Source organism: Lissotriton vulgaris, unplaced genomic scaffold, assembly GCF_964263255.1.
Source record: "Lissotriton vulgaris unplaced genomic scaffold, aLisVul1.2 SCAFFOLD_423, whole genome shotgun sequence".
NCBI classification, from domain to species: domain Eukaryota; kingdom Metazoa; phylum Chordata; class Amphibia; order Caudata; family Salamandridae; genus Lissotriton; species Lissotriton vulgaris.
Window position 1 is genome coordinate 272,324 of NW_028247221.1, and position 23,757 is coordinate 296,080.

General features: G+C 42.5%; 1 protein-coding gene across 1 annotated transcript in view; it reads right to left on the reverse strand.

The window, feature by feature from the left end:
• The window catches only part of LOC147665210 (spermatogenesis-associated protein 1-like), a 349,586-nt gene that overhangs the window by 235,804 nt on the left and 90,025 nt on the right, over positions 1 to 23,757 (reverse strand). The window contains exon 7 of the mRNA XM_086949670.1: positions 4,699 to 4,762. Coding sequence (XP_086805796.1) covers positions 4,699 to 4,762 — 64 coding nt within the window. The remainder of the gene's footprint in view (positions 1 to 4,698; positions 4,763 to 23,757) is intronic.

Genomic DNA, 23,757 nt, shown 5'->3' on the forward strand with positions numbered 1-23,757 from the left:
CGCCTCATTGCCTGTTTTATGATCTTATTGCTGATCTGCCTGGTTGTTGACAATGTTGCGGTGTGGTGTTGTTGTGGCTTTTTGAACGGGAACCTGCTACTCTACATCTCATTTGCCAAAGTTGCCGGGGTCATCTGTGGTGATGGTTTTTGCGGCTGCTATCGCAGGTAAACTGGTGATTTGAGCTGTTAGCACCAGCTTGTGAATGAGGCGATACATTTATCGCCACTTTGGCTGCGATAAAGTGCTGATAACTTGGCGATAAATCATTGAGAATATGCTCCCTTCTGTTCTGATCTCGCTTGAGGAGGCCTATCTCGTGTACAGACACCTCTCTCCTTCCAAAAAGCTGCGTTATTCTGCATTTCACCCAATCCTCAGCCTGCCCTTTTCCACCACATTTCCCCTAGCAGTATTCCCTACTTTCTAACATTTTCACATTGAGATGTCAACTCAAATCAGCTAATAAATGTAGCTTCTATCTGAACTATCGAAGAAGGACAAAATGGCATCTGTCTTACACATCAGTAATTAAGAAATCCGTACTCCATTCTCTCTGTCTATTTTTTTCTCTCTCCCTCCCACTGATAGGAGAAGTGATGGTCAGTGGCCTCTTAATGTACTTTGATATAGTGTTTTTAAAATAGGCCTTTTCCTACACTGGTGCAGCACTGGGGAAGTCCTGATAAATACACGGATGTAGTTCCAAATCCTGGATGCATAGATGGAAAAGGCCTGCTAGCTATTACTCTTTCTCTCCCTCTATTGCTCTCTTTCTCTGTCATTTGCACACTTTCTCTTCCTGTCCTCCCTCCATCTCTGCTTTTCCATATCTCTCTCTCTCTCTCTCTCTCACTCACACAGTTTCTCTCTCTTTATGCTTCTCTGTCTCTGTACAGTAGACACAGCATTGCCCCGTACAGCAAAGCTTTCAGGCCATATGTAGGGGCCTGTGTGTGCAAACTGGCTCTCTATTTTTATTTTGGGCTGTGAATGACTGCCTCTCCCAGCCCATGTCTTCTATCTGTAGAGAACCACGTGTAATTCGCTAAAAACTGGCTGGGAATGACACATATGATATAGGTCCACTTAGCAACATGATGGCTAAATGTCTAAGAGGATCCCTGCTCCTTCTGTTGCATGTTGGGCTATCGTGCGGGCTCTAATGGGTCCAAATATTCCATGCTGTCTCTGACGCCTGTCATGGGTTTCCTGCTCACTAATGTTTAACTAGATTAAGATATTGCTTCTCTATGTATCTTTCAGAATAAGTGAGTTCCCAGAGCTTGAGTCGAGCATATATGCGGGTAGACACTGTCTATGGTAAACTTGCTCTCTTCTGCACATTTTTTACCTCAGATAACTTGTCATTCACAACGTCACTCTTAAGGTAGTAAATTAGCATTCATAAGCACACCGACAACTTGAATTTTACACATAAGGAACCTTAAAACCTGACAACTATGCTACTATATAATGGTGCTGAAGTCTACTGAGTCTCAGTTGTTGTTCCATTGGTTGTTTGGATGTGCAGAAGATAGGGCTGCAAATGTCAGAAGAGGTGTTTTGGCAATTCAGCATTCCAAAATACTGAGAAAAGTTTAAATGCATCACTGATATCCTTTTAAGCCTAATATTCCATAAAGGATTTCGCCCTAGAACCTTGGATTATCTGTTAGTTTTCAGAAGGCATTAGCTCTGAAACTTCAATGAGCAGCAATCCTGCTAATTAGGCTACTGCGTCATGGCTTTGATAGGCTGGAAAATCTGGCAGAAAGAGTACTAAAGGACTTCATGTAGGTCAATTTCCCCATGCAGAGCAGATCTCCATGGCTAGAATTTGTTCTTGTTGAAAAGGACTCATCAGGCTTACCCGTGTGAAATTATTGTAATTATAGCATACATGCAAACTCCATAAAGAGTCAAATTCAGGCTTTTAATCCAGTTCAACAGGCATACATACTACACTAGACAGCGGCATGGATTACAAGCATTAAAAATGCCATAGGTCTCGCCTTTCATTATGTTAAAGCTATTTTCTTTGCTATACAATACCATTAGCAAAGCAAATGGCTTTAATGTAATCAAAGGCGAACTCTAATTAGGCTACTGCGTCATGGCTTTGATAGGCTAGAAAATCTGGCGGAAAGAGTACTAAAGGACTTCATGTAGGTCCATTTCCGCATGCAGAGCAGATCTCCATGGCTAGAATTTGTTCTTGTTGAAGAGGACTCATCAGGCTTACCCGTGTGAAATTATTGTAATTATAGCATACATGCAAATTCCATAAAGAGTCAAATTCAGGCTTTTAATCCAGTTCAACAGCCATACATACTACACTAGACAGCATCATGGATTACAAGCATTAAAAATGACATAGGTCTCGCCTTTCATTATGTTAAAGCTATTTTCTTTGCTATACAATGCCATTAGCAAAGCAAATGGCTTTCATGTAATCAAAGGCGAACCCTATTGCATTTTCAATGCTTGATGGTGGGGGAGAGGTACTCGTGTCAGCATTTCAAGTTGGAAAGAGTGCAGGGTGGAACCGTTTCGCTGGAGGTTAGGGGTGGGGATCAGAGCATTTCAGACCCAAGGGTGGAGTGTTATTACAGCCGGCCCCGCTCTTCACAGTCGGGGCTATTACCTTTTCACTTGGGGCATTGGCGTAGTTGTGGTTGGTACACTCCTGCTCTTTAGGGTGGCAACATCGAAGCACAGAGAATCGGAGGAGTGGCATGGCACGAGGCATCACCGGGAATGCAGGAATGTTACTGCCCAGTACTTAGAGCAGGCGGGTAGTGGGTTGCCAGCCCAGGAATCAAGCATGGGGTGGAGGGTTCGTTGCTGTTGATCTGGTCTTTACCACTGGTGGGACCCGCCGAGTGCTGCCAATGCACTGGTACTATGACATAGCACTTGTTAGCATAGTACACAAGCTGTTACTACAACCCCACATGGCTGGTGATGACCGCTGCCTGACACGGCACCACAGCACAAGAGCCGTCTGCTTCTTCGCTGGTGAATTACCCTGAAATCAGCACCCCACAATGATTCCTACATTTTGTGCTGCCCCCTTAAACAGATGCCTCCTCACCCTGAAACAGTCTCTCAACAGCCCCCCCAAAATATTAGCCCCCCCTTCTAACTTTTCACCTACTCTTCCAAGATTCACCAATCACACAAAGAATTTGCTGCAGCCCTAATAGCAGCCACAAAGGGAAGTACTTCGGGCACCCCCATATTCCATCGAGCTGAGCACCACAGCCCCCTTTTCATAAACACATTCACCTAAGGATAGAATACACCCTGCCACCACCCCCTTTCCAAAGGAACACCCCAGAAATCACACAGGAATCTACAATAAAAACACATCAAGCAGAATAGGAAGGTTCTGTAGGGGCGGAACCAGTTTTTTGAATGATGCTTTTCTGGCCATGCAGCCCTTTAAAGATCGAGGTGGGGAACCACTTTTTGAAAGATGTCTAAGCATTCCTGGGCAGCAGTCCTTAACATATTTTTGGCAAGGTGGGTGCAATAAAAGTATATTTTAATCAGCCCACACTAAAAGAATCAAGCGATGTGGAACTGCAACACAGTATGTCAAATAGAAAACAACAAAAGCTGTACCAAACTGTAGGATCAGCTGTGCCCACTGTTAGTTAAAAAAAAATACAGCAAGTGTACGAGCACTAACCACCATTACACAGAGAAGCCCACAATTAAATGCCTAAGAGAGACTGACCCCGATGGGAGACCTGCGAACACAAGGCACACCCAGTCTCGCGGAAGGGGCAGAGAGCACTTTCTGGGTGTTGCCTCAAGGAGGAACAAGTGAATGTAAATAATATGGTTTACCGGTGCGACGGAGGCTAACGTCTTATTAATATTAAACAGCCGTAGAGGAAAAGAAAACATACGCAAAGATGATCAATTTGTTCTCACAAATATATTTCACACTGGACACGATTGCGATGTTTTAAATATGCACAATAACAACAAGAATGTCACGTTCGTCCTCAAAATACTATCACTGCATGCCTCTGATTTCGATAGGAATTACAATCCGATAAAAAGAATAAACAAGCAGCGCCAGAGAAATGAAACGCACATAAGCCATTGTTGCAGATAAACGAGGCAATAACAAAAAAAAGTGCTTAGCGGCTAATAGGAGACACTGTCTCCCGCCGCAAGTAAAAGATCCAATCGCGGTGGGCGGGGCCAAAAGCAGACAGGGTGGCAACCAGGAGGGATTAAAATGCCTCTGATGGAATCTTTACACTGTGTTTTGCATAATACATGACGCAAAATGACATGCACAAATAAAAAGCGCAGGCGGAGCAGAGACACACCTTCTGGAACCGTATTGATTCCAAGAAGCCCTTGCATGGTGAGAGCAGCACATGCGCGCCGCTAACGCCAGGCGAGACCTAAAAAGAACATATGGGAAACTTTAGAAAGCAATTTGTTGATCCTATAATAGGAAAGGCCTTTCAGAAGCAAAGTAATAACATTTTCGGAAATACACATAAATCTAAAGTTTCAAAATACATGATAAAAGTTGTCCTCACAATCTGGAAGATGGAATAACTTAAAATACACCATAGTTATGTGTTCTGATGTATTAATTATACTTCATAAGAGATATCAAATTGTCCCAGGTCATTTTTAAGCACTTGGTATCCTTTGGCATCATACCTGATCATTGTGTATTTTCGAGTGATCGCTTGTTACAGGCTGTGTTCGTCCTTCCTTCTCTTTACTAATGAGAAAAATAAAACAGTTTGTTGTTAAAAACAAAATGGAATATTTGAAAGGATTTTTAGTGTTGTCTATAAACAGTGTTTTTGATGCAGTCTCTCCAGTGCCACCAAAGAGACAGTCATTAAGGGAAATGGGATTGAACAAGACAAGCTGAAAGATACTTGAAGCAAGATGTATCATAGTATTGCATTGCCCTTGCATCAAGCATGGTGATGCAAGGCCAGCGCAATACTAAAGTCAGAGTTACCAAGTAACGCAAGGGCACCTTGCTTGGCCCTGTGTTGCTTGGTAAATTTAGAATGACATAATGCAGGGCAAGTCCCTGCATTGCTTTATTCTGCCTTCGGAAGGCATTCCATGGGTGGAGCTTGGGTATTCCCACACATCCACACCTCGGTTGTGGCACATTCCCAGATTTAGCACGACTGGTAAACCTGGGAATGCGTCAAAATGCTATGCCTTCCAAGAGGAGATGTAACAAGGATATCTTAATTTCTCCTTGTTGTTACCCCTTTCTAGCTGTGATACATTCTGCAGCACACTTAGAAAGAGGAAAAAGCCTCACCGGATAGTTTTTGTACAGGAAGGTATCCTTTCTTGCACAAAACAATCCTGTCTGCAATGCAGGCACCCTTGCACCATGATTCAAAGGTTCCTGCATTGGCACTAGTTAGCAAACTGTGCACCAGCACAGACAGAGAGCAGGAATGCACCATATATTGGTAAATATGGTGCATTCCTGCCCTCTCCCTTTCATACAGCAAAGCAAGTTGTCTTGCTGTGCTACATTGCGTGAAAGATTGATAGATCTCTTCCTTGGTCCACAAGGCAAAAGGCAACTTCCTCTGTGACTGAAATTCAACGAATCAGAATTTCATTATCACTTTAAGTTATTTTCAACACCACACTATAACATCCACATCCATTTAACAAATTGTCATTATGTTCAATTTGGTATTGACATGAAGCTTTAGGCTAATTTTAGTGCTAGGTGATGTGGGGGGGGGGTGTAAATATATACACGTGTCTAAGAGAACAAGATCACATTATTCATCAACCTGCAACACAGTTAATCAAAGGCAGGTGGATGGTGTCCAATATAAAGCAGATAACCAGGCGGATGGTAACTTCTAAAATGCATGAAAAAGCGAGTATTTGTAAGAGAAAGAAATGGATTGTTGGGACAACTAGAGTATTGATGCTGTAGCCCAAAGCTAATAGCAGGCTCTACCACACAGAGGCAGGACCACACGTCAAACATATATAAGAACCAGAAGTGCATATTAATGCTCCATCACTAATTTGAGGTGGTATACTCTAAAGTACCCCCTAACGGCAACAGTGATAGCCAGGCTGGCGGTGGCTACTGCCAGCCTGGCGGGGTCAATCCGCTTGCCATCCTAATGGGCCCCCTAGTCTCTGAGTGAAAAAAGGAAGCTCTCTGATAAAGGGCTACCTGACTAATATAAGGAACGCACACTATTAGAATTCTACCAAAACTTCGCTAACAACAAAACTTGCATTCACTGTTCACATCAACCAATCATTTTCCAGCAAATTCTGGGAGTAGATATATTCTCTAGTTTCTCACATCTTTACAATGAAGTACAGAAAAATGTCCTTGAATTGTTACATTTATCACATCCTGTGGTTCAGGCAGTACTGCCCAGAGTCACGTTTCCTGCCATCTCCCTTCTACTCCCGGTGAGAACTTCACGATCGGTTGTCTAATTAATAACAAATGTCTATTCAGTAGATAACAGAAGGCTTTCGGGAAATTACAGCATCTGGAGTAGAGAGGGAAAAACATATTGTGCAAACCAACAGTTTAATGTAAAAACAGGCCTCTTGTCCAAAACGCGTAAAGTCAATATTTAATATGGCATCATTAGCTAGGTTAACTTAAGTCATTACATTATGTTATTTCACGTGTGCGCATACAATGCCTAAATGTGATTAGCTACTTCAAAAGTTTTCGTTTATTATGCACGTTTTGCTCAACTTTTAATTAACACTTTTTACTTACACGTGTTTGGTTTATAAAATGAGGAAATTGGCTCCATCCCTTCCAATTTACTTTAAAGCTCCTCCAAGCCTCCCAATTTTTTTAGAAGGCCACGCTGTAACTAACAGACATCAGATACCAGACACACACCACCCAAAACCTCTGTCCAGCACTTCCAAACATTACCTGCTATCCCCTCGACTGAGCCTGAATTCATACCGACCGCTCCAGACTAATAGTGGTGACCAGTTTGCATTATGGAATCCCAATGAAGGCATCAAATCATGCCTACTTTTTTTAACATTCACAGTGGACAATGTGCTGCTCATTTGCCTTCTCTGTTACTAGACATTAAAGACAAATGCAGACGTTGACTCATCTCCAATGGTATTTAAGATTTGAAATCATGCATGATTTGAAATCCACTCAGCAGATCGTCCCAGAGGCCATAACGCTCACGATGGAAGTCCGTAAAACAAGGCAGGGCATGACACTGGCATGCCTCCTCCTCAGTCCCATTATGCTGTCACTTGTGATGCAAATTCAGCTGCACCACAACCGTGATGTACATAGGCAGAGCAAAATGGCCTATCAGAAAGCATCCAAGCGTACAGCAATTTCATGGCATTTCAAATGTTACATGCTGTTATTGCCTTCATTAATTCATGAAAGATCCACACATCTACAAGCATCTCATGCACACACAGGGAAGCGTGTTTAATGCAACGTCATCGATAATGTGTCAAACGCGCACACTTTTCTACTGCTGATGCTAAATAAAGAGCTACATTTAAAACTGCTGTCCCATATTATCGTACAACAAGGACCCACGTAGAACACACCCACCATGAGAGTTGCTAGACAGCTGTGATTATGACCCCGTGCACATAGCGAGCTACTCCACTCGCCTTGCCTCTTGGCACAGCCTACACAAAACATCAGAATCACCATTTCTTCCAAAACTCTACCAACATATTTTGAAACACAACCCTCCTGCCCGTCTCCTTACTCTTAACAACTGCCACCAAAGACGTTTCGACTATTTCTGGTTCCTTAGATATGCCATGGATAAGGTACATTAAGACCTCTTGAGAGCTTGTGGAGCCCCGTGGTGCAGTTAGGCCTACACCTAAGGAATCGCTTAAATCAGTGTATTGGCAAGCCACAGATTTTGCTCAGCTCACTAGGCAGAGCCAAAGTTCTTTGACGGAAACTTTCCACTCTGTTAAAATCTTCTTCAGGAAGGAGAACTTTCTGGACAACATCCAACCGCCACTAGCCAGGTGTCTTTATCTGCAGCTTTGGCATGGATCTTTGCCTATCGGCTCGTTTATAGCTAGTTGGTCCCAAGCAAAGGAAACTAACATCGCCCAGTGCTCAATGGGTGGTGTTTCCACAGAAACGGTTGAATAGGTCTTACTTTTTTGTCCCCTTTATACCCCATGCATGAAAAGAAGGATTATTTCACTGTGTCAAAGACTGTAAGAAAATACAGGCAGGCCATTAGGATGTTCAAATATGATGATAATAATTTAATTTGTTTCGGTGTTAGTAGGTTCATGTTGGGAATGTGGAGACTAAGACAAAGGATGCGTTCCGATTTGGTAGAAAGGGGCATGCAAATCATTAAGTGTATTTTTAATTCTGTATATATGTAAGAGTGATGCATGACTTAGAGGGAATGTTACCATTATTGTATTCAGTTACTCATCCTTGTTAAATCATATGCGCCAGAGACTTGTAGTAATAGTCTATTTTGCACTAGCCGTTTTAAGTGGTAATGTGAATGTATAATTGTTTTACTATTTATTGAAGTAAAGTGTCTTTATATGAGAGAGAGAACATATTTTATCCTAGGATTCAGTGGAAGTAGTATTTAGACTAATGGACTGACTCCTTTATTGTATATCTTGCTGATGATGTTTTACTGTACTATATGTATATTCTGCTTTTATGGCTCTATGCCGAAATAAAGCTATTTTGATTGAACTGCCACCAATGCACTCCACTAAATGCACCCCTCTATATGCCCCCCTCTATCTCCGACTGTCAAAAGCAAGCCCCTTATTCTTTTGAAGGATAGATTAACACATGAACCTGCTCATTATTTTGCCATTGTTTATTTTTAAATGCGAAGCCACAATCAGCAAAGAGATTGAGTAGGTTTTCTGACTGTCACCAATGATTCTATTTGAAAGCTATACATAAGAACATCACGCACTGAAGATTCTACGTTGACATGTAAGAAATGTCATGACCACTCATACTGAATACATGATAGGAGAATATAAAACATATGTTGCCCATAAGTAATTAACAAAAATTACAAACTGATATTCATAAACTAGTAATAAATAAAAGATAAGAAAAATATGAATATGGAACAAAAATAACAATTAAGGAATTCACATATTCTAAACATAAAGACTTAAAAATGCAAGCAAAATAACTGCATGCATGCACATCACCTAAAAATCCTTGAGCTTTACAGATGGCGTGCCAGTCCAAGCTATCAATCTGACACGTTCTGAAACAAAATCATAAGGGCTCTGGTTCTAAGTTATTGGGACCACATCATTACCAAACTCCACTCCAACAGAAGAGTCAGCGTGATTCCCATTGTACTCTCCAATTTCTGTGCTTCTTACCCTCATAAAGAAGTCACAATTGAAGCAATTTGATTCACAGGAGCAGATTTCACCACTCTAAGCACTTTCCATACTTTCCATCCTGGGTCGGCGTACCTGCTGTTGACTGTGAGGAGGGCGAAGCTGTGCTGGAAGAGGCAAGCACCACTGGGGAACAATATTACCCACCTACCCCTGCTGTGAGCCCGAGTGCTCAAAAACGCAGCATGACCTTCGGGAAGACCCTCAAGACCTGACTCTTCGGTTGAACGGAGCAGCATACCACCCCCCCCCCCCCCCCCACGGGTGAGTAGCGCACTTACAGTTCCCTGATTGACTGACTGATTGATTGAGGACTGTGGAGGACTACATTCCCCACCTACTCCTATGGTGTCTTAATAGTCGAGGATGATCCGGATGTCGCTGGAGGCCCCATTGAGGGTGGTTTCTGTGCTATGGTTGCTGCAGAAAACTGTGTGCTGTTGATTAGTTGGTGATGTTCCCGGTCCCCAGACATTTGTTTCTTGATCGCCTTCTTCATGACTTTGGTGGGGAAAGGTAGTTGTGAGATGGGTCAGTAATTGCTGAGTTTGCTCGGGTAGGCTGATGGTTTCTTTAGGAGGGCATTGACTTTTGGTTCATTCCAGTTGACCAGAAAGGCTATTTGATTAACGTTTTGATGATTGATGTGAGCGCGAAGGTGATCGTGAATCCTTCTAAGTTGTATATGTGTTGGGGGCATGGGTCTGTGGGGGCTCCTGAGTGCATGGATTCCGTAACTGTGGTAGTGTCCTCGCAGGTGAGTGGTGTCCAGTCAGTTAGATGATTGTAATCCCTTTTGGTGGTAGGTAGTTGGTCGATAAGGTCTTCTGGATTGGTTAGGGGATTAAATTGCTGTATATCGTTGTGGAAGAAGATGGAGAGGTTGTTGCAGAGTCTGATGGTGTTGGTAGTGGATGCAAGGGTGGAGAATTCTTTGACGATGGTGAAAATCTCTTTGCAGTTGCTGAAGCTGGTTTCTGTCCTCAGTGCCAGGGCTTTTTTTTGTTTTTTTTGTTTCTCTGATTTGGTGGTGGTAGCAAGAGCCCTGCCTTGTAAGAGTTTCTGATACTGGGGTCCCGCCTGGTTCTCCATTACCTTACCGGTTGTTTGCAGTAGTAGTTGGACTCTCTAATGTCGCCAGTGTAGCAGCTGGCTTGCTTGTTGTGTCGCCTCTGAGGAGCTTGAGGAATGCTAGGGCTAGAGATAAGTGAAGAAACGAATACCTGAATCATGCAGAATAACCACCAGCAGAGTGAAGAGGCTTGTAAAAACTTGCATGACAGAAGTCATGCAAAGAGGGGGACTAAAAACTGGTAGTACTGATTTTCCACGGAAAATCTTAGGAACTACTGATGTGGCTGAAGAATCAGAACATCAAGATGTGCATGCCTGGCACATTGCCTGGAAAAAGTGTCAGTGTGGATGGATGGCTCTTTTTTCAAATTAAATGCTGCTAAAACGGAACTGATGTTTCTGGGCAAGTCCTCTACCCTGAAGTTCAGTACATTCTGGCCGAATTGCCTAGGCTCTAAGCCACCCCCCAAAGATCATATTAAAAGTCTTGGAGTATAGTTGGACCACAATCTGAACTTTGGGGAACAGGCGCGCAGGGTGACATGTACCTGCTATGGCATCCTTAAAATGATTAGAAAGATTCTACCCCTCCTGCCCTTCAGCGATAGGAAACTGCTGGTACAAGCCTGCATCCTCTTGCAGCTTGATTACGCCAATGCCATCTATCTAGGTGCCCCTGGCTCTACTATCAAAAAACTTCAAACGGTCCAAAATTGCGCGGCACGACTGCTGATGCAGGCTCATAATCGTGAATCTGCTAAGCCTCACATCACCTTTTTGCATTGGTTGCCAGTGGCCGAAAGAATCCAATTTAAGGTATTGTGTATGGCCCACAAGTCGCTTTCGGATAGCGCTCCACCGATTCTCCGTGCCATCATCCCCCAGTATCTTCCAAAAAGTTCACTACGCTCTGAGAAGAAACATCTCGCAATTGTTCCCAGAGTTAACCGGGTACGGAGTGGTGGCGGCGTTTTTCCGCTATTACAGCGAAATGTTGGAATCAATTACCAGATCTTATTCGGCTTGAACCCAACCACCTATTGTTCCGCAAACAACTGAAGACTCTGCTGTTCCCTTGAATCTGCTGGCATGTCTCAAGTTGGGCTCTGTCTCTAGCGCTGGGAGGCCTTTGGTAGCCATGCGCTTTACACGTGTATATTCATTCATTCATTCATTCATTCATTCATTCATTCATTCATTCATTCAGGGGCCCACTGCAGACTTTTCTGTACATAAAGTAACAAGCTGAGGCTGAGATTTTATGGCAAGACAGGATGCTAGAATTAGGAATTAACATTTTATTCACCACTTCTGAGCAGCAACTATTCAAAGAATCTTAAATGGAGCACTAAATCACAAACAATTAAAAATGGAACTCCACAGTTCAATATAATCCCCATGCCCTCCATCTTCGACCTCTTTTGTTTGCTGCTTCTGAGCAGATAAGTACCAAATTTCCTTAATTTCCATATTGCTTTACTTAAATACTATTAGGCATGGCTGTGTTTGAAAATCTGATCATGACCCAATTTTCAGGTCCACAGAGTAGGTTTAATAATGTATTACCTTAAGCTAAAAATAATAAGGGTTATGATTTAAGTAAATATGAATTCAGTTTCCGCAAAATTGGGTTAAAAGTAAGGAAAAGAGGCTAATAGGCCTTTGAATTTTAGGCGAGAAGTGTTATTTTCTTTGTCACAATTGTGTCATTTTAAAATTAAGGGTAGCACTTATTGTTATTGGGCTCGCGCAGAAAGCAATATTCAAAGAGGGTTCGGTCTGAAGTCTCGCAGGGCCATTATAGGCCAGTCACTCTTGCTTATAAGTCAGCAGACATGTACGTCAGATGCGAAGACATGTGCGTCAGCACCATTTTGAATGGGCTCTAAGCACATTAACCTCTTCGATGCTCATGACAAGGTCAACTCGTCATGGGTTTTACCTGCGCTGTGCTTATGACGAGTTGACCTTGTCATGAAGACTAGGATTTTAGGACTTTCAGCACCCAGCGGGAAAACCCCCTAGCAGCCAAGGTGTTAAACCCATTTTTATTAGCTGACGTGTCAGTCAAACGTGTTGACATGTAAGTAAGCGCCATTTTAAAATGGGCATGAAGTGCATTGAACGCACATTTTATTTACAGAAGATAGGTCATGTTTATAAGCACAATGCAGCTGGCCATGCCCTCTTTCTGTAACTCACTACAGGTGCACCTCCTGGGTCTGCAAAAAGGGACTGCCAAAAAAGGAAGGCCCTTGTAAGGCTGAGGACCGTAGGGGCCACAGAAGCCCTTTTTTAGTTGTAAGAGATCCCACGCTGCTGGGCTGCAGGAAGCGCCATAAGCGCGATGTGGCTGGCCAAACCCTGTATCTCTAAATCACTGCAGGTGTGCCTCGGGGAACAGGGAGTATCAAAAACGGAAGACCTTTGTGATGCTGAGGGTCTGTAGGGGCCACAGAAGCCCATTCGTAATTGTAAAGGATCCCTTGGGGCTGCAGTGAGCGCTATAAGCATAAGATAAATCATTTGGATGGTGTTCCTGAAGAGAGAGGAGTCCCAAGTGGCTCACAAAGAGGTGGTGTCTACAGCAGCACAATTGATGGGCAGGATATCCCTGCATATGATAATGATATGGATGAATACATATTTGATTTAAATTACAAGGATAATGAGTTTGGAGGAAGTATAGCCAATTGAGATGTTGGCAGGATATCGGTAGCTGACCCATTAGAGCAAAGATTATTTGATCCAAAGGATATAGGGCATCCACAAGGATCAGATTGGTGGCCCTTAACTTGCGTAGCAGATTATATTAAGAATTGGTTTAGAAGGTCTTTAGAGAAAGAGGAGCATTACGAGGGCAGTATGTTCCAGCCCAGTCATTGGTGAAAAAGAAACATTGGCCCCAAATTTAGATCTGGAGTTGATTACATATCCATCTCTTCAAATTAGGAATGTATCCTAGAAAACGTTTGCAAAGGTCTTTAAAGCCATGTGAAGACATACTTTTAGACACTTTGGGTCCTCTAGAGAGGATGATTGATGTGATGAAGGAGGCATATTTAAAAGGTGTGGATTTAGACATACATTTGTTGAGAGTTTGGTGTCAACGGATAATGTATTTTTGGGGAAATGAGAAAGCAGGATTGATTGCAGAAAGATGGAAGGCAGTCCTCCTGCATATCAGTCCAACGTTGGGGGAATTAGTCAAAAAGGAATCAAGTGAGTGGTTTGCTGTTTAATGAAGGGATGATTAAATCAATAAGGAAAATATTCTCAAACATTCACAGCTTTGGATAAAGCGCAGTTTTCAATGTCTGAAGTATTTGCAGGTGCAAATAGTTTTTCTGGCAAGTATGGGTGGAGAGGGCAACCACTCGGCTGCAGTTTCTATAAGTCCCATGGATCAGGAAGATGGACCCAGGGAATTTAGTTTTTTACTCATGTCATGTCCCAGGCTACCAGCTCCCTGACCACAATCAAATCTGTCTAAGGCGATTGTGGTTAGGAACTATGTCTTTCCCGAAAACACTTACTTGAGCCTTGCTCTTTTCTTTCTTTATCCTTATAAGTGTTGCCTGGCTGAATTTTACATATCTTTTAATTGATTGCCATATGTTGTGATTGAGGTGTTCCGGGAATTTAACTAAGTGCCAGAGAGACGCGCATAGCGTCATCACGTAACCAAGCACATCGGGGCTGAAGGCGGGGACTATTTAGATACCGCGCTTTGTGACCCTTTCACTTGGTTTTGTTTCCGGATCATGTAACCGGAAAAATTCCTTGCCGCCAGTGTTTTCCAGCTGGTGTACTGAAGCTCTCTCCCAGAGGGGATGATCTACTGCCAGCGTTTCAAGGCTGGTGTTATTCATCTCCCTCCCAGAGACGAATTAACGCCAGTGTTTCCCGGCTGGTGTTCCTTGTCTCTCTCTAGGAGGTCATCTACTGCCAGCATTTCCCGGTTGGTGTTTTCAAGTGTCTCTTGCTCTAGAAAGCGATCCACTGCCAGCAATTCCCTGCTGAAGTTCTGCGTTTCTCTCTCTCTCTCTCCCAGAGTCAATTCCTGTGGATATTGGTGTTGTTCTGCGTTCTCCTCTTTAGTTCATCAAATTCCTAGCGGCATTGGTTCTACGCTCTCTACTCCTCATTCAGATTGTCCCGTTTGGATGGACTTGTGCAATTACTTGGAACCTTGCAACAAGTCTGTTCTCAGATAAGTCAAGAAGACGGATGATATTTTTTTTTGCCACTTTTTGTGTTACCCTGCAACTAAAAGGCTGAGTCACCACAAATCCCTCATATATGAAAAACCATTTAGTGTGTTACGGGATTATGCATGATATGTATTAATTGTATAATTCACTAACCCTTCTTTTTCTTTTCCTTCAAGATATCCACCTCGATATTTCTCCTTTTCTGGCCTCTAAAACGAGGAGTTGCAGATGCATCCATTCCTCTTCACAACACAAATACACTACAGAACAGAATACTTTCCTTGTTTCCCTGTTTCCCTCCTTCCTCTCGGTTCTTTTCCACCCAAAGCTGCTCTTCCCATCAGCGTGGAGGGTTAAGCACTAGGAAGGAGGTTTGACCCTCTCTGCTTACGCAGTACCTAGTATTCAGGTTAGTGGACTTTGAACACACAAGGGAAGAGGGTCCAGAGCGTGACCATCTAGGGGTCGAGGACAAATTAAAATCTCAAGAACAGGTGAGTATGAGGATTACTTCTTGTTCTATCCACAGAAAGGTGGAAGGAAAGTTGAATTTTCATATAGAGTAATGGAATCATATTACAAATGATCATTGGATACTGGATCCTGTATGACGTTACTAAATAGAGTTCAATTCAAACCCTCAAAGTCTGAAGAGCAGAAGGGACTTTTCTTCAACGGAGCATTAGAAAAAGTATTAATGAAATGAAACAGAGTCAATGATAGACAAAGGTGCAGTTGTAAAAGTTAACAACAATCATGCTGGTTATGTAAGCACTCTTTTTCTTATAGATAAGAAAGACAAGGGTAGGTGTCCAGACATAAACTTACGAGAAATGAACTTCTATGTGGTTTACAGACATTTCAAAAAGGAGGGAATATGTCTTGTTACAGATTTATTACTGGAGAAGAATTGGATGTGAAAGATGGATCTAAAAGAAGCATGTTTCACAATTTCAATTGCAGTAGAATGTCAGCAGTTATGGGGATTTATTTTAGACACCATAAAGGTACAGTTTTTGCTTCCAGAGAAGAAGCTAGAGGAAATAAGACAAGAGATGAATTTAGCTCTGAAGAGAGAGGGAAAGTTGAACAACTTAGCTGTGTTATAGGTCTTTTATCATCTTCAATTCAAGCACTGTTCCCAGGTCCATTACATTACAGGGCATTGCAGCATATGAAAACTTCAGGACTTGCAAATGGACTGTGATATGGAGATACTGTTACATGTCAAAGGAGGCAAGGGGGGAATTGGAATGGTGGTTGGAGAACATGGAGGAATGAAATGGTTGAGTTATTTTTTAAACAAAGCCAGAGTTTGTTTTGGAGAAAGATGTACGGGAATAATGGATGGGAAGCAGTGTGTCCGGATCAAGAGACAGGTGGTGTTTGGAGTTTGATGGAGATGGGAGATTGTATACATTGTTTAGAGATTAGAGCAGGAATATTTGCATTGAGCAGTTTCAAATCACAGTTCCAGGGAAATCCAGTCCTCTTGAAGATGGACAATGTCACAGCTGCCATTTACATAAACACGTTAGGAGCCAGAAGATCAAAGAAGTTGGTGGATCTAGAAAAGGAAATTTGGGAGTTTTGCTTGGAACACAAGATTGGGTTGAGGGTCTTGTACTTAACAGGGAAGCAAAATTTAGTGGCAGACTGGAATTCGAGGAATATGATAAATTTCAGCGACTGAAATTTAGAAGAGGACATTTTTCAGTAGATTCAGAATTTTCTAAGACCGTTGAATTTAGCTCTGTTTTCTTCCAGGTTGAGTCATCAGTTACAGGATTACATCAGTTGGAAATGCAGGGGTCATACAGTGGATGTTTTTACACAAGATTGAGCAGAGAGGAGTAGTTATGTGTTCTCGTGTTTTGTAATGATACAGAGAGTGTTGATTCAAGGAAGAAGACACGGTTGTCATTTAGTATTAGTAATTAAGTTCAAAATACTATGATCTGGGAATTTAAGCAAAGTTCCAAAGCCCTGAGGGGGTAGAGAGAGTGTTGTAAATATGTTACGTAGGCAGCAGGACACGTCTTTGGGATATTAAGGTAGGTTTATTAAGTTACACAAGATAAGACAGCAGAGTAGTAAAACCTCACAGCTGACCAGACCAACTGCCAAGGCTGGAATCAACACACACCAGATAGAACACTCTTAGGTTAGAAGATAGAAACACTAAGAAAGGACTACAGACACCAAGTAGCCATATTGAACCAAGTAAGAATATACAACAGAGAGCCTTTGGCCAAGGATGGAGGAATATGTCCTATCTACGTGACTATAAATGACCTGAAAATTTTCCCCTCTGAATTGTCTGAAACCTGTGTCAAACGCCCCACTCATAAGGAGTAGGAAAAGGAAATAATCCTACTTTTTTATATAACCTCACCCACTCTAGTAGTGGTATGCTTCATCATCGGGTTCACCATGGCTCCTATAGGCCAGGGTGGGTTCACCCTTATTCCAAGGAGCTCTTATGTAGAGTTGTAAAAAATGCAGTGTCTTCTGGCTGGTGCCTGGGAACTACAAGACCCCTCAGCCCCTGTTGCTCCATTGCCACAGTCAGGGGAGCCATGCTGAGTAGGTTATTAAGAGGTTTGGGACTCTTGACACAGTAAGTACCCGGTGCTCTTAGAACATAATTATGATTGATGTTGGCATCTTTGTGAAAGATCTCCGAATGATCAAGGTCCCAGTGGACATTTGATTGCACTCTACCTTATCTTGTACAATTTTGTTTTCTCTTTGAGCCTTTTCAGGGTTTGCCTACATTGACCACTCAAGTCCCTGTCCTACACTGACCACTCATGCCACTGTGGAGGTAATTCACTCCACAACCTTGGGTGAATTGGTACTTAACAAGTTTGTTAGCATCTATGGTATGTCGATATGTGCATTTTGCTTCCTTTTTACCTGCAATCGAGTACATAGTATGGTTTTAAAAGGTACTGCTGTATGAACAATTATCTTGGAACTGCACTAATTTGTGTAGTATGTTTGGGTGCCAATTTTGATACTTTTCAGATGTGGGACAGGGATGTCTGTGGAGGTCATATAAGCACAAACCTACACTGAAGAAAGCCCAGGACCATTGAGGTCATTAGTATGGAGCTGAAACATGTCGGTGTTTTAGTGTCAAAGGGCCATATTATCCTTACCATCCCTAAAATAGACTTTTACCGTTCATGTCCACCCTGAGAGAGGATTAGGAAGCTTTAAAGTTTTACTCCCAACTTTCTTTACAAACCTACATAAGAGCTCCCAGAAATAAGGTTGAGCCTACCCTGGCCTTTTATGAGCCAGGATGAACCCAATGATAAAGCATGCCACTACTAGAGTGGGTGAGGGTTATATGCAAAAAATGTTTTTTTTTCCTTTTTCCACACCTTCTGGGTGGAGTGGAGGTTTGACACGGGTTACAGACAATTCAGAGGGGATACATTTCAGGTCATTCATTGTTAGTAAATAAGTACCTTGGTTTGAACGAGTTGACAACTTTATTGTGTGTGATTTATTTTAAAAGAGTTTCAGATGTTAGAGCTCTAGATATTAGTAGTAGATTCTTTCAACCGCAAGGAGTTCTCCCTGAAATTTGGAGGAGAAAAAACTATGTCAGAGACTACTTTTTATCCTAGATTTGACAGTAGTCCGAAATTATGTACAGCCAGATGTTTAACCCCCTGGCTGCGGCCGGAATTCTGCGCCTGTGCAGCACATTCCGATCGCGGGTGTGGTCATGACGGCTCCCGGCTGTCATCAGCACACGCCCACCGTAACTGATGATGAATGGGAGCCGTCATCAGCACCAAAGGGGTTAAAAGAGCATGAATCTAGAGCAGAGGTCTTCAAGCTGAGGGGTAGTGATCTGGGGGGGGGGTCTCTGGCCAAAAGAAATATTATGCTTATAGCTTTCTTTTAAGCTTAAAAAAATTATTGCAGTCAGCCGCTCTGTAATGGGCCATTACGAACATCTTGTGTCATTTAAAACCGGACTGGGAGAAAGTGTCAAAAGGGAAGGGACTCCAAATATTCTTCAAAACACCCAGCCCCATTTCTAATAATCACACTATGGATACTTTACACGGTAGTAAGGCCTGTCTGACCAGAATAGTATGTGTGACAACCATGTATTTGATTGCATTTTTAAAACGATAACAAAACTTAACTGCAATGTTTAAATTGCCAGTTTAAAGGAACAATTGTGTAAGAATTTGAGGGGGGCCCGGTGGTTTTCTTTTTCCACGGGGGGGGGGGGGGGGGGGGGGGGGCGCGGGATTTAATAGTTTGATGACCACTGATCTAGAGTAAAGGCGAATCGGAGAGATGAAGTGGACCAATTGTTGTTAACAGCTAGCAAGATGGGTGAAGCCGGTGATGAAATAAGGCATGAGTAAATGAACCTCAGTTTACAGCACACTCAGTTAGGGGTGCTATGGATAGCAAGGCATACTTTCATGGGGGGAAGACTGGAAGAACTTTTAGAGGCAGTAGACTGAAATAATGTAGAGGTGTTTAGGAAGTTTTGTTTCAAACCAGAAGAACATGTTTCAAACAAGGTGTTGGAAGGCTTTAAACATGAATAATTTTAACCCCCTGTCTTGCAATAAAATTTTGATTGGTTTCACGGCATAGAGGATCGTGTTTTTATTAAAGACAAAGAAGCTAGCATTGTCCCTCCCTCCCTCCCCTCCTCCCTGGGGACACGAAAAAGTAGCAAAGAATTATTTTTTCTTACGAGAGGTTTTATATTAATGTAAACACATAATAACATATGCTAAAGAGGTTTCTGAAAACCCAAAGAAGTAGATGTATGAACAATATTTGTTTTAATTCTCCAGAGAATGAATAACCGAATTTGGTCAAGAATATAAGGAGGATGATGTTTTTGAAAGAAGTGCAACAAAAGACGATGACGATGATGGACAGGGGTCTTATATTGGACTGTGGAGTTCCATTTTCAATTTGTTTGTGGTTTAATGTTCTATATAAGATTCTTTAAAGTGTTGCTGCTCAGAAGTGGCGAATAAAAGGTTAATGCATAATGCTAGATTCCTTGTCTTTAATAAAATCACGAATCTATATGCAGTGAAACCTATGAGAATCGACATTCCCCATGCAGTTCAAAGAAAACATTTAAAACAGGACTAACTTACAAATATACAACAATTAGCCTCGCAGCATTGAAAACCTCAAAACTTTAGATTCAAAGACTAGTACACCAATCAAATATTTCCTTTCTTATTGAGTTTTAAATGTTTGAACAGGTGAACACACGTAGAGGTAAATTCTTAATCGCAACCATCTCTGAAGAAAACAATATTGAGATTAGCAGCAAAGGACTAGAGGGCAGTAGGAAGAAAGGGGAAGTGGTTATTCAGATCAGTTCAGAAGCTGAAAATAAAAGATGTTCTAGCAAGAAGATTTTGGTGCAGGAAGGCTAGGAAGGGGATCAGAGATGCGTGTAGGTAAAAGTGGGGTGAGAAAATTAACATGTTTGGACTTGGCAGAAGGTAAAAGTCCCAATAAAGTTCGAAATACATTTTTTTAATGATTTCACATTTTAAAATGTATTCCGGCCGAATCTGGTTCTGAATCGAAAAGCAGTCAGTAACTGCATTGCAAGGTACGAAACACCAGAATATGGTTTTCCTCCAAAAGAGCACAGGTTTGGTAACATGGAAACCAGAAACGGCCAATTTGGAATTGCAATAACGATTCACAAATACTGATTCAGTAATTATGTTTATGAAGCATTGGCAAGTAGCAAACAAAAAATAACAAAGATATGCAAACTGGAACAAGTGCAGAGAAGGTATCGGGACAATGAAATTAGATCCCATGGAAGGAAGTCCATGATAAGGTTCCCGCTAGAGGATCGAAAGACGATCCAACAGAGTTTCTCAAAATTCGGAACCACAATCGTGTTGGAACTTTAAAATGGGTTTCCATGTAACTTACTTTCAGTTCTCCAGTATTTACTCTGCACTTATACCAGTCTGCTTACCTTTAAATAAAAGGCACTTTTGCAATGGATGCTGATTTTTGTTGTACTGTGCCAATGATATGCTGCAAATCGCCCTGGAAGTACGATTTGTTAACTGAACAAATACACTGTATGCAAATGGTTATCTTCAAGGTCGTGAAAGTATTAACATGAATGCATTTTTCACTGGCATGACGCAAACAAGTTTTAAATAGAATACGTTTTCTGCTGAACAAAGAAACACAAAATAGAACGTGACTTGGTAAAATAAGTAATTCATATTAACAATCATCTGATATAATTCAGGACCAACAAGCTGGCCTATGTAAATGGTACGTTTAATGTTACTCGACTGTTGATTAGGCTGCCCATCAGCAGGTCCCTGAAAGCAGCTACCAATTGCATTGTGCTTAAGTGTTGATTGACTGTGAAACAGCAGCGAACAATGCTAATTGCACTTTGCTCTCAATGAGCCCACATCTTTGGTTCAGGACTATCATGACTGGGTGGCAAATTTATGGCAGTGAACTATTAGGTGTTTGAAGTTTTAGGGTCTGTTGGAAATGGCCCTTTTTGCGGGGTCACCCCAAACGTCCTTCTTTCCTTCTCCTCTTTTTCCTGAAATCTTTTGGTTGACTTTAGAACTCTGAGCACTTTACCTCTGATACCCAGTGCTAAAGCGCATGTGCTTCTCTCCTAAACATGCTGACACTGGTGTATACCAGATTGGCATATTTAGTTTACCTGTAAGTCCCATGTAAACTGGTATACAATATACCCGGGGCCTATAATCTAAATGCTACTAGTAGGCCTGCAACACTTGTTGTGCCACGCACACAAGTAGCCTTTCATACCTGTCTCAGGCCTGCCATTGCAGGGCCTGTGCGCACAGTTTATTGCCACTGAGACTTTGCATTTAAAACCACTTGCCAACCGTCAAATCCCCCTTTTGGTACCCATCAGTCATCCCTTCAGTAGGCCCTAATTGAACCTAAGGGTAGGGTGCTGTGTAACAAAAAGTTAGTACATGTACATTTATGCTTTACATGTTCTGGCACAGACAAACGGCTAATTTCACTTGTCACTGCTGTGAGGCCTACTCCTCTTATTGGCAAGCATTGGGACTTCCTTTATATACTTTTAAATGCCAATTCCTAAACACACAGGAGTGGCTTTATCATATTTATCTTGGTTGAAATAGTAACAATGAATCCTCTTTAATGGTAAAGTTGGATTTAACACTACTATTTTAGAAATGACACTTTTAAAACCAGGACATTTCTCTGGTCTGAACTTCACTCTGGGAGCCTGTAGCCTGCCTCCAATCCACTTCTGGCCTGGGTGACAGCTACACTTTTGTGCATACGCTCTAGACAGCCTCAATACAGGAAGGGCTAGGTGTTACAGGGGAGACACCTGCATTCATATACATACTGATAGCTGGGAGAGGGAGAGGTGGCTCACACTTACATCTGAATAGGTTGTGTCCTGCATTCACACAAAGGGTTGATTCACCTCATACTGTTAGTCTAGAGCCAGTGCTGGGCTGAAAGGGATCCTTGTGCACTCATGAAGGCTCCTTGGAAGTCACCCCTACATCAAAGACGTATTGGGTTATAAGTATTAGGGCTCTGGCACTAACAAACCAGTACATACTAGACCTGGTAGAAACAACACTGCTGTGCTGAAGGATTACTATCTTGCTGTGATTGACTGATCCAAGGGACTGTTACTCTGCCTGATTGAGCTGCCCTGCTCCCTGCTGACCTCTGCCCTGCTGCAAAGAACCAAGAACACCCCAAGAGTTACTCCAAGGGCTTACTGGCTTGACCTCTGTTCTTCCCAAGATCTCAGGGACAGCAAAGATTTCCATCCCCAAAGTTCTGCATTTTTCCTAAACTTCTGCGCTGCCAGATTGCCATTGGATCCGCTCACTGTGGGTTTCCCCCACCAGACCTCGAGGTATTCCCGAAATTGAGACCGTTTTGCACCCCGGGCTCACTGATAACCCAAAGCCGCACTCAATGCAACTGTGGCGACAGAGTGTCGATTTTGCCCCAGCACTCTAGTGCAGAAACCCCTCCCCTACTGGTTGCAAGGATGACGAAATTACAAAGGGCAGCGCTGATGTCATCTTCAACCAAGCTCAGCCGAACGACTGATTGGAATTCCTTTCCCATGGAAGGCGCACCATACTGGAGACTACTCTCCCTGCGGCCATGAGGAAAATTAATGTTATGGGCGATCAGCCCCCACTGTGGTGTGCTCCCTGTGGCTTGGTGCCGGGGATTATCTGGGAGTTCAGTCAGACCCGATCAGTCTTCGTGACCTCATTGTTTTGCAATCACAGCTGATTACACCGGCCCTTTGTAAAAGTGGACCTAAGATGTCTTGAGGAATTTGCTGCACTCCTAGTAGTTGCTTACAACTCTACTTTATCATCGCCATTAACTGGGCCTGGGCGATCCCTATATCTCAGTGCTGAGTTCCATGCAGCCATTTTGCACATACCCTGTTTGCGTTAATTGGACGGAACCCTGAGCGGTACCGATAGTTCTATTCGGTGCTCTTCGTGGTTGGAAGCTACAGACTTTTCAGTGTTTACAACGCAATCCGCAGTGAACCTTATCTGCCCTTAGAGAAGCGCATCATGTTCGGGGCTACAATAGTTAACCTCATGCGCGCTAGCGGAATTCCGCTCGTACGCTGAGATTTTTAAAAGCGCATGTTACGTGACGAGCTGGGCTCGTCATCAGCGTGCGAGGAGGCTACGCCATGACGAGCCCAGCTCGTCATCAGTGTGGAAGGAGTTAATGTATCTTCCAAAATACAGTATAAGCTTTAATAGGAGCCCAGTCGATTTTCTAAAGCACTGCTTTGATATATGTCAACTTGAATAACTCATGACCTACTGATTGGAATTTTGTTGTTTTGGTCTTATTCTATTCCTATACATATCTACTATTTTTCTAAACATGTGTGGAGTCCTTTTGTGGTGTTTTCATTATGTTACTGTGTGTGTGTGTGTTAATATGTGTGTGT